The sequence below is a fragment of the Poecile atricapillus genome, chromosome 4, assembly GCF_030490865.1.
Source record: "Poecile atricapillus isolate bPoeAtr1 chromosome 4, bPoeAtr1.hap1, whole genome shotgun sequence".
Taxonomy (NCBI): domain Eukaryota; kingdom Metazoa; phylum Chordata; class Aves; order Passeriformes; family Paridae; genus Poecile; species Poecile atricapillus.
Window position 1 is genome coordinate 68,057,789 of NC_081252.1, and position 12,423 is coordinate 68,070,211.

At 35.4% G+C, this 12,423-nt stretch overlaps 1 protein-coding gene across 1 annotated transcript in view; it reads left to right on the forward strand.

The window, feature by feature from the left end:
* The window catches only part of POLN (DNA polymerase nu), an 89,048-nt gene that overhangs the window by 27,507 nt on the left and 49,118 nt on the right, over positions 1-12,423 (forward strand). The window contains exons 16-18 of the mRNA XM_058838850.1: positions 7,795-7,852; positions 9,319-9,396; positions 9,821-9,935. Of these exons, the coding sequence (XP_058694833.1) occupies positions 7,795-7,852; positions 9,319-9,396; positions 9,821-9,935 (251 nt within the window). The remainder of the gene's footprint in view (positions 1-7,794; positions 7,853-9,318; positions 9,397-9,820; positions 9,936-12,423) is intronic.

Sequence of the window (12,423 nt, forward strand, 5' to 3'; positions counted from 1 at the left end):
ACGTTCTGACATTACATTTAAAATAAAAATCTCAGACACACAAATTATATCTTGTCTTACAAACTCTCAAAAGGGGAAGTGTTACTATATTTATCTGATGGCTGAATTCCTGTTTGAAAGGACAAAATTTAGTCTTAATCTCAGCATAGATTTCATTATGTTTTAATATAGCAAAAGTATTTAAATAGTTTATTTTGCTATGTAGTGTTCTTCTACAGTACAACCTTCTTCCAATTTGTATCTAAGAAAAAATTAAAAGATCTGAGAGGTCTTGCAAGATCAGAAATGAAGAATGATAAAAATTGGTTTATAGGGGAAGATCAAAAGCTAGGTGGATTGAAAGAGACTTCTTGTCTATTGGATGTCTTGTCTCGTCTTGGATGGACCAGTTTTCACACAGTAATGATTTTCCAAAGCTTTGTTTTTGGAATTGGCATTCCAAAGAAATTCAGGAAAATTATCTCAGTAGCACTACATTCCTATTATATTCATCTTTCTCTGCTGACAATTATTTTTATTTCTGTGTCAGTAACTAGAAAATTTGCCAATTCTTTATTTCTTCAGCAACCTTCCATAAAGCGTCAGGAAACTTTGTGCAGTTGTGGAGATGGATGTGCTCTCTCAAGTTGGGAGCAACAGTGGAAAAAAAAATAGTGGTTTATATAAAGGTTGCTGAAGATGGATAGAATAGGACACAAGTCATCTTGCTGACACCTATGTGGCCTTGCTGTCCATAATTCTCCTGTCACAGCATGATCATCCACTGGCTCTGACTCTTGAGAACTTACAGTTAAGGACCACTTCTGTAAAGTCATGAACTGTCCTTTCCTCATTGGGAGCAAAGAGATGTTACTTATTTAGGTTTCCTTTAACTCCTTCAACCAGCCTCCTGTTCACAGCTTTTTAAGAGGAATTCCCTGCTAACATATGCTCAGTTAATTCCTCAATATGTGGAACAATCTTGTTTGAGATGCTAAATTTTGCCCTTTTCATAAAACAACTGTTACATCTTTTCTCTTAAAAGTAAATCTCTCCAGCCTGGAAATCTTGTAAATTTTTGTGTGGTTGGAGGTCTGGTACTTGTACCTTTGGACAATATTCCCTTGATACTGTTTACTTTGAACTTATAGTGTGCAGCTAATCTACAACTATACAATATTTACTATCTCAAGCTGCCATTCAAAGGGTTGTTATCTCTATGCCTTAGCAGTGGTTTTTTTTCACCAAAACTAAGTCATATCTCCTTGGAGTTCATCCCAGAGTTTAAACATCCCATATTAATGAATATTAGTGTAGCAGAGCTAGTATTTTGTGTATAATTTTCTTTCAGGAAAATGAAATTAAATAAATGATAAAATGGAGTCAATTTATATATGGGAAACAAAAGCAGTCTTTTTGTCTTGAAGGATGAAAGAGATGTGTATACAAACTTCCTTGCTTGCTGTGCAAAAGTGAGTAATCTGTCAGTATGTAGCCAAGAATCTGAGCTGAACCTTTGATTTGACAAAATAATTTGTCACAGAACACAGATTTTAATCAAATCTGTGAGTAAATTATTTTTTTTTATTTTAAAAATCCGTCATCAAAACTTTTTTCATGTGCCCCTAAACCTTTTTTATGGCACGTGACCATTGTGATCATTGCCAGGTCTAAATTTCAGAGAATGTGGCAGAAAGAGAATTAGTTGTAGAAAAGCAAACACACTGTTCTTAGGGCCTACTCTCTGAAGTAAGGAGTCACTAATTTTTTGTTGCCCTTTTTTCTTTCCTTGTGTTCACATCTTTCAAAGCTGATTAAGCTTGTGGGAATAGGATGAAAAACTTTTAAGTTTCCCACTTCTCTGATGTCTAAAACCTTGATAATTCTTTGCTGCTGGGTAAGGCAAGAGGGGAGTGCTTTACCTTTGATTAATTGTTCTCTGCTGAAAAGTGGAAACTAGTACCAAAAATGAAGGAATCCTTCTCCAGAAGTCTTATAATTCTGTGGTTTTTGACAAGGAAAATAGATATCCTTAATTTTCCACAAGCCACTAGATGGCAATTGCAGACAAGTCAAGATTTGCTAAGGAATGCATCTACACATCCATACCAGACTGGCATTGCTATGGTGACCTTGTTAGTTTTCCTATATGCTGTGTTTATTGAGATGCATGCCATATTTTAAAATTTAGATCTTCAGACTGTCTTGAAATTGAGTTTCATATAAAAGTCACAGAAAATAGCTGTTTATTCCTTTAGAACTATAAACTAATGCCGCTGTGGACAATAATTAAATGTGGCAAATTTCCAAAAAGTTTTTAAAACTTATTTTTGCTGTGTAATTTCTCATTACAGTTGCCTCCAACTTTGGAGGTGCCAGATGAATTGAGTGGGTTTGATGTTGTGAGTGCCCCCAGGACTCAGTCTTCTCATTTTGCATTGCAAAGATGCTCTTCTGGGCTGGGTATGGTTTTCCTTGCTAGTTCTCCAATAGCTTTGGCCTTTAACAACGGAGCAAGTGAAGTATTGATGGTTAAGGAAGCAGCTCACTGAACCTATGGTCACATTTCTTCTCAAACTGATTAAATTGGATGTGAGGGCACAGTTTATCACTAGGTGGGGTCCCATGTAGAGCAAGAAAAGACAAGTGAAAGAGGAGGAAAATGAGTGAGAAAATTTTGAAGAAGCAGATAAACCAGAGGGATCAGTAAAGAATAACAAGAATTAAAAGAAAAAAAAAAAAAAGAAGTAATTAGAAATTAAAAAAAAAATGCAATTAGAAATGCAATTAGAAATTTGGAATATAAAGCTTAAAGGAGTTGCCATCCACCTATCTTATTAGCATTGTAATGAAGTCTGGTCTTACAGACCAGTCTTACTTCTGCTGTAAAAGTATTACAGTGCAAGTCATCAAACAGATGCTGTGGATTTAAAAGCTTACTTTGTGTTTCTTTGTGTAGAGCTGAGTTCATGTTCAAAGAGAATAGTAGTGGCTTAATTATTCTAATAAACTTTCTGGAGAAGAAGTTGCTAAGAGAAACTGCAGAAACGTTAGACTTAAAATGTTTCAGTTTTGCTGGAGTGTTACATTTCATGAGCAAAACTGGAATTTTGCGGCTCTGAACTTTGATTCAAATGGAAAAGAAAATCTGTGTATTTCTCAAGTATGAGGAAATAATTGGTTTCCTGAAGTAACAACTCTTAGAGCAATTAAATCTAAGAAGATCACAGTCTCAGTAAATTTTATTGCTTACAAAAAATGCAACTAGCTTTTGCTGTTTGTTGGCACTGGTAGCCACTGTTAAACAATAATTAATGGCTTTATTTTGCCCTAGTGTTTGGAACTGTGCCTCATTAACAGCTGGTAGATTGGTTACCATATCAAAGGATATGTATATGATGACTTTACCTGGTCTCACTCCTCCCTTCTAGCTGTATGGTCTAACTCCCCCTGGTGACACATACATTTATGAATGGATACTGTTAACTTAGTAGTATTGTCTCTGTTCTTATTTTTAAGTAAGGTCTTAGAAGAGTGGGGGAATTAGTCAGAATCAAATGCCCACAGAATAGTCAGCAGCCACCTCTGTGCATTCGTGTTCATTTCAGTAACTATCTGTTACATTGCTTTGTTCCCCTCCCTGTAGTTTGTAGGTTTTCAGAATTACATATTTCATAGAGGTTTAAAAATGCAGATCTGGGTAGTTATAGATTAATGAGCCATTTTCTAGTAAAAACAGTGCTTATAACTATTGATGCCTTTGTATGCAGACGTGGATGTCTATTCTGAGATAACTGGGGTTGTCTGAGGTTACTTTTTCAAAATAACAATTTAGGCTACTGAAAATGTAAATGGAGAGAAAGAGAGATGTAGGGGTTAGCTGAATATATAAAAAACTGGAAAGGGAATCAGAATGTAGGAAATATGATCAACAACCCTACCTGATGTAGAGTAAGAAATAATTAAAATGAACCACCAGCCTCTGTGATAAGGTGAAATCTAACTACACTGACTTCAAATGTAGTTTATCCAATATATGTCTATATACTGTAGTCCTTGGAAATAACTGAAATAACATACTGGTTTTAATCTAGGAAGGAATAAAAAAAATCAGTGGCAAATGAAGATGTAGAATTTTGAATACCAAAAGTAGGAAGCTCAACAAAGTTTAACTGACTGAGAAGAAACTCATAGAACTGGGAAACTGTCTATTTGATTGATTTTGATTAGGTATTGTTTTATTATCACTGATAATTCTACTCTCCTTGCATATAGTGAGTTTTCTTATGGATTTGAGCATCGTTTTTTCAAGTCTTGAAGCTGTGTTTGTGAGGCTTTAAGAGAGACATCCAGAGTCCGTCAGTTCTGAGCCTCCTTGCCAGGACTGCTGGAGATTCTTTTGAGAGTTTGAGTATCTCCAAGGCTAGAGGTTTCAGAACTTCTCTGGGCAGCCTGTTCCAGTGTTTGACCACTGACACAGCAAAAATGTTTTTCTAAGATTCAAATGGAACATCCTGTAATGGTTTCTGATTGTCACCTGGGCATCAGTGAGAAGAACCTGGCTCCATCTTCTTTATGTGCTCCCGTCAGGCGTCCTGAGTAGAGGACAAGGATCAGCCTCTTGGCCTGCTGGTGCTGCTCTTCCTGATGCAGCCCAGGATGCTGTTGGTCTTCCTGAGTACAAAGGCACATTGCTGGCTCATGTTCAGCTTGTTCTTCACCACAATCCACATGTTGTTTTCTGCAGAGCTTCTTTCCAGACTGTGAACTCTGTGGGACCCTGACAGCCTGTCTCCAGCCTGAGGTCCCTCTGAATCACTCATCTGACATGTCAAGCACTCCTCAGGGTTTTAGGTTGCCTGCCATCTTGCTGAGCTTGCATCAGTCCTGTTATCCAGGTCATAGATGGAGCTGTTGGGCCTTATTTGCCCCTGGGCTGCTCCAGTAGTGACTGACCTCCAGCTGGTCTTTGTGCCACTCACCAAAGCCCTTTGGACCTGCAGTTCAGCTGGGTTTCAGTCCATCTCACTGTCCACTTATCTAAGTTGTACTTCATCAGCTTCTCTGAGGCTTTTATGAGTAAGTGTTTTGAAAGCCTTGCTGGAGTCAAGGTAAACAACATCTGCTGCTCTCCCTGGATCCACAGAGCTGGTTATTGCATTGCACAAGGCTGTCATTGGTTAAACATGATTTCCCCATTCTAAATCCATGGTGACTACCCCAGATCATCTTCTTGACTTTAATATGTTTGCAGATGTTTTCTAGGATTATTTGTGCCATCATCCTGGGAACTGGGGAGAAGCTCATCGGTCTGTAGTTTTCTGCATCTTCCTTCTTGTGCTTGTGGAAGATAGGAATGACAGTTGCTTTCTTCAGAAATCACCCCTGATCATCACAGCCTTTCAGACATATCGAAGCTGGGATTTTGGTTTCATCTATCCTATCAGTTGGAACCTCTGGAAGTTAATTTTGGATTATGATGTTGTTTTTATACGTTTTTAATTTTTTTTAATAATGCTAGGATTTTCTTGTTAATCATCTACTAGAATAGCTTAACCTTTTTTTTCACCCTCACTCAGAAACAATGAAGAGAAGTATTACAATAGTTAACTTCCACAACCAGCTTTTCTACCACTGTTTCAAATATTTTTTCTTGTCTGTTGGAACATGGTTTTTTCAGAGAGAGCAATTTTGTTTCTCTGTAACTTCTAACAAGATGTGGATACCCTTTTCTAACAATAAGGGCTAACATTCACATCTCAGATTGGATCTGTGAAGGTTTTGCAGGCATACTTGAAATGTACACATAAAAGCAAAAATACAGGCTGTATGATGTAGCCCAAAGTGGTGATAATTAATTAAATTTAAAAAAAAAATCTAAAATTAGATGAGAGGGATGTGCTAAACTATTCCAGTAGTTTAAAGATGAGCATTGCAGCTCTCCTGTTTCTTGAGTTACCTCTTTTCTGAAGATCTAGTCAAATTGAGTTAACTAATTTACAAGTGAAAAGACATTTTGCACTTGTAATTACTTACTGGTGTTTTCCAGAATTATTAGTAACACTTAAAATTGCGTTGACTTTGAACATACACTCTCAATGAAAACAAGATAGCAATGTATCTTGCTTTGTTTTTTTCTACAAACAAGATTTTTATATTGTTGATAGATTCTGAAATACTTTTATTTAAAATTCACTTTGTTCAGGATTTTGAAGCTAATGAGACAAGGAAAAATATCAGTCAGAGTAACTATAAGAAATTTTAACCTGCGCTGGAAATTACCTAAGTGCATGTCACAATACCATTGTAGAGCCAAACGAAAAGCTCCTCTACATCCTCTGTTAGAATGGTTCTAGAAGTCAGAATTTAAATGTTTCTTTAATGTGTGTAAAATTAGGCTCCACATTCATTCATGTCCAGGTACATAATAAGGGGCTAAATTTTCTGAATTTCTGAAGATCTACTAGATTCTGTGGCCGCTTAGACTGCATATTATTCCTATGAATGAGCACTAGTTCTTCCCAGCTTGTTATTGGTGGAAATCAATAGTTGTCAATAGGAGTCTTAGTTTTGTGGACAGATTAAATAACCACTTGCTTCAAAAAGTTATTTTAAAATATTCATTACCATAAGCATTGCCACAACTGTGTTTTTAAATGTTTCTAGATGCTAAAGAATAAAATATTCCAGTTGGTAAGTGTTTCTTCTGGATATTGAGAGCAGTGTTGCTAGTTCTTACCCATGCTGTGAAAATATTCTGTATGTTATGTGGTACTTTCCTATTTCTCCCTGTAGGGTACTGTGGCAGGTGCTCAACTTTAATACATTTAATTGTACATCTTTAAGGGTGGTACTAAGACTAGGAATGGTACTGTTGTGGTTTGGGGGTTTTGTTCATTTGCTTCTGCTTTAAATTTCAATAGCTTTTGCTGTCTGATTACATCCCTCTCAAGTTTAAAATAACAATTTTTGAGTTGAAAATTGCATAGAAAATGATCATTCTGATTTGGAAATTATATAGCAGTATTCCCACTCTCTGAACTTCCAGTATTACATAATATTAGTATGATCATCTAATTCCTGAACTTCTTGAGAATTAATTATATGGAATGACAAAATCAAAGCTTGATACACATTCTCTTGTCATATGTTACTTTTCTAGATAAAGAGGCATAATGACACAAAATAACAGAAAGGAATTGTCATGTGCATCTTTGACACTTTACTGGAGGTGTATGAACCCAGATATTGAAAAAAAATCTTCTGCTGATCCTAGTTCTATATATTGGTTGATAAAATTAGCTCTAGTTTTTAACTAGACCAATTTGCTGTAGACAGTAAAGAGTTCCTTATTTATTTTATCATGCATTTCAAAAACATAGGAATAGATCCTGGAAAAAAAATCCAAGAGGCTGAAGAATATTCAGTTCCTTTGCCCTGCAGGCAAGATTCATGTGTATTCTTTTCTCAGAAGTAATGCACAATATATAAAAGACACCAGTTAAAACAAGAAGAAAATTATTTTTCTTCGATTATAGATTATTTTCTATGGTGCATCCAGAGATTAGGTTTTGGAAAGGCTGCAAGTGAGTAATTGTTCTTAGAAGCTTCCAATTTTCATGGAAGAGCAAATATTCAAAAGTGACTGCAGATGCAGAGTGTGAAGATTCCTTTGGAAAGCAAAGTGGTTAATCTTTCTTAATATATGGGAAAAACTTCTTGTCACTTATATCGCTAATGCTCGTAATAAACTGTTCCTAAACATATTTTCATAAACTTGCACTTACTAAGTGTTTTTATTCTTCCTGTTTGTAGAATATTCAAGGTATCTCTAAACATCCAGTTACAATTGCAAAGAAACAGTACATAAAAGGTAAAATGTGTTTTTATTAAGATGAAAAGGCAGTTTCATCTAATTATTTTACTGAGTGGTATTATATTTTGAAACAGACTGATAGGTCCAGCGTTAAATATCAGATGACTGATGCTTTCTTATACATTAGCATTTAAATCAATTACTTTTTTGGTTGTTCCTGAAAAAATATTTGGTGTTTCAGCACTGATTTAAATAGTTAAAAGCTTTTAAGGTTTTTTTTTGTTTCCCTCACTTTTTCCAAATGAAATTATGAATCTTAAATACCTTAAATATCCTGGGGATGATTTTGTGGGTTATAAAACTGTCCTGAGTCAATGTTTAAGCTGGGTCATTTTAATCACACTCACAACTAAACACCAGTTAGTTTGTCAAATGTGTTGTTTTTGATAACAGAAGTGGATTTAAGGCAGGTGGTTCAGAGAGAATCAAAGTGAAGTATAAAATAGCATGAGCCAAATGATAAAGAGAGAAACAGTAACAGACTCAAATATAAGAGAGAGATTTTGGAACACACATCCTCCTCCTTAAATCCCTGTAGCCACAGCTGGGCAGTGGTGCTTGGTTCTCTGCTGAGGGCAAGCTTTCCCTTTTCACAGCTGTTCACTCCCTGTGTTGGAAATTATACAGGTCATTAAACAGGAGGCTATGGAAGATAATGTAAAATTTTGACAGTAGTTTTATTTTATCTATATGAGTCATTTTTATAAGTATATTTTTAAAGTTGCTATAAAAAACTGTGTCAGCAGGGGCAGCATAAACCTGAGGCGCTGGACATAACTGTAGCACATGAAACTTTCTAGGTATTTTTTAATGATCTTATGTGCTTCTCAAAAATATATTTCTAAGTTTTTCCTGTATCAAGACACATTTTTTTCTATTTTCTTCACTTTTATGCTGACCAGATTCTGTTGCATTTCAAACCACCATCCCTACCTACACTATGTCAAATGATATTCCCTGGATGCACTCAGTTTCTTGAACCTTGTGTTAGTGTTTTATGATATTATGAGGATTTCTGTCATTACAATTTGGATGCCTATGGCATCTGTATATTCTCAGTATTATGTTTCCCTGCTATCTGTAACTCAGAATTTGGTTATTAACACATTGCTGCAGCATGTTCAAAGATAAAAAAATAACGTAATTTTATAGACCTTTCTTTATGAATGTATCCTTTATTAAGTGATCTGTGAATAATGTTAGTTATTGTATATATTTGATAGCTTGTGGTTAGAGAAGGGTTTGAGAAAGGAAGTAAACAATACTGCAAGGATGGCGGAGGTAAAGTTGTACATGACTGATAGAGTGAAATTATTGTGATGCTGGCAGTTGATGCTCTGCTATTTTGCATACACTGCCATTTCTGTGGTGTTAGCCATGCATTTGGTATAAAACCTCCTATGGTTTGCAGCATAGTATTTTTTAATTGGTGTTTGGGATTTAAATGTGTATCTCCTCTCTAGGAAAAGAAGAGGACATAATAATTATTTCCCCACGAACATTGTTTGTTTCAAAAAAAGGATGTACATTTTTAGCGGCAGGTAAGAGACAGTGAATTATTATTCTCATACATATTAATATTCATAGTTCTGTCATGTCTTTTTCCCCCTCTCCTTTGGATGACATATTTTACAAGGCTGTCAAATCCCTTAGTAACAATTAATATTGTTATATGATGTGTATTCCTTATTAGGCTTTGGAAGTGGATGATGTTTAAGCCTTGTGAGTAGAGTTAATAAGATTTATTGACACCTGAAGATAATGAAGGATTGAGGCACTTTGTGATCCATAGCTGGAATATAACATCTTTAGCTTTATGCCAGCTTTTTACAGGCATCTGTCTTTTTTGAGCATGAAGAAGTGATTGAATACTCCAGGCTTACATTTTAATTTGTGATAGTCTGGTTAAAATGCAGGTATGTTTTTATTTTAGAGCAATAGATGCATTTTAACACTGTTTTCTAGACTTTTCCCATATTGAGTTAAGGATCCTTGCTGACTTATCATCTGAACCAGAACTTCTGAAACTGTTCCAAGAACCTGAAATCACTGATATCTTTGCTACACTGGCTTCTCAGTGGTAAGATTAAATGTTGCATATTTTAGTAGTAATTAGATAAAATATTAAGAATAACCTAAGCTATTGCATTACTGCATAATGATAACAAAATAGAGTATTTTGTTACAATATATGTTATTCATACTATTTTAACAGCCTGAATTCCCTTCTGTCTTTCTGAGCCTTTTCTTCTCTGCTGTGGTTAATTACCACATATCAAAGTGCTGCTATCCAACTGGGCTGCATGACCCTTGTGGCTAAAGTTGATGCCATGATGTACTGTGAACTGTGGTTGCTGGTAACTTTCTCCTTGTATTATTTTTAACCAATTATTTTTAAAAATCCAGAGCAGCAGTTAGAGAGTTTATCTATCTGAAAAACTGCAGAACAGCTTTTCCCAGTAAAAGTTTTTTTTCTCAATAAATTTTTGAAATTTACTTAGCTACCCAATAGAAGTATTGGAATCAAATTACATATATTTAAGAAACAGAGGCTAGAGCTTATGGGATGTCTTTTGAACTAAAAGGGTTTAGTGCTTCCATATTATGGAATGACTTGGAAAAAGTGTTACCCCAATAATTTTTAAAAAGGTAGGTTTTTTTTAATCTCCGTATCTATATAATTATTTACTGATCTCTTCAGTATGCTGATTAAAAGATTAACTATCAAAAAAAGATGGAATATTAGTCACTTAGCTGTTGAAGATATTTTGTATTGTTCTTGTGTCATGGTGATGCCTAAAAATCTCACTTGAGACCAGGACTCCCTTGTACTCAAAAGTGCATGAGCATTCATTAAGTGACAGGATAGATGTCAAGAAACTTGCGGCTTCAACAAATAGGTCAGAAAAGATTGAATAAAATGCTGTAGCATAAAGCTGTTTAAACAGACTGAAGTTCATGTAAATACTATGTAATTTGCTTATTTTCTCTTTGTCTCACCCTCTGTTTTATCTATTTTAGTTGAAAGATTGTTAACTGAAAATTAAAGCAAAAATACCTATGATTGACTGAGCTCGGTTCTCATCCTACAGTTTCTAAATTTTTGCAGGCATAGTCTTCCTAAACATGATATTTCCTACACACTTCTGTAGTTTACAGAATCTTAGAATCCTAGAATGGTTTGGGTTGGAAGGGACCTTAAAGACCATCAGGTTCCAGTCCCCCTTTCACAGGCAAGGACACCTTCCTCAAGCCAAGGTCTCTCCAAACCCCATCCTACCTGGCCTTGAGCACATCCAGGGCTGGGGTGTATTTGTTAATATGCTCTGAAGTCGTACAAAGAAACAAAATGGAGCTCACAATATAATTATCCTGCTGCCAACAACTGAACCAGTGCTCCAGGCATGTGCATTCTGGGAGAACAAAAATAAAGGCCACAAACATTCCATCAAATATATCTTCAGAAAGATCGCCTTTCTTCTAGAGTTTCTTAGCTTCTCTTGATACTGTAATAAATTCTTAGCTCTAACATGGTATCGCTAGAACCTCATGATGGAGTTAAATCCTTATTTTAGTTTGATGGTTTATTGGAAATGTATGCATGAGGATGAGTCAAATTTTGTCTCAGCTCTGGGCACGGCTCCAGCAATACCATTCTATTCAGCAATCTCATGGCTCTTGGCAGCCGTCAACCTCTTGCAGTTGCTACACGGTAACTTTAAATTTAATGAAATATTACAGGCAAATATTTTTATCAGACAGAATTGTCATGGTGTGTCTACAAAATCATTACATAATGATTCTGCTGACTCTTAAGCTTCAGTAAAGCTAATGCTTGGAAGAAACTTTCTATTGAATCTATTAGATGACTTATGAGTCACAGAAACACAAAGGGCATGTTTAATCTCATCTAAACTTGGACATCTGTCATGTACTTGGAGAGATTCATTTGGCTGACTGCTGATATGCCCTGTGTAATAAGATCAATCGCACAATAAAAGTGTTGACTTCTCACCATTGAGAACAAAGTAGGTCTGGGATGGCCAGCTTAAATGTAGACATCTGTATTTGTTCTGACAAATTGAATTCCTCCTGTAGGGTCAGCTCCTACTGAACTCATCTTGGATTTTTGAAAGTTGTCCTTAATTTCTTTGGCACCAAAGAGAAGGTAAAAAATTACAGGCTTCACAAATATTTTCTCATTTTGGATATTTATTCATCTCTCATGGTCTGCTATTGATAAATAAAATCTTCAGGGCCAAAAATTAGTCAATTGACTTAACTGTAGTTGATTCTGATCACTGGTATTAGAATGAGTTATGAGAAGAACAAAATAAACAACAAAACTTTTATCTCTTCTTGGTCGTCCAGTTTTCTCTGGGTCTTAATCCTTTAAAATCTGTGCAACTGATACACCAATGGGCTTGGCAAATGTTTTGTTCTGTTTGAAGGAATTGCATGTTGCTACTATTTGTAAATCTTTCCTGACGTATTTTGTACAATTGGAAAAACCTTTACAAAAAAAGATTTTTTCTCTAAGAGATCTAAAAATAATGGATTTGTTTCTG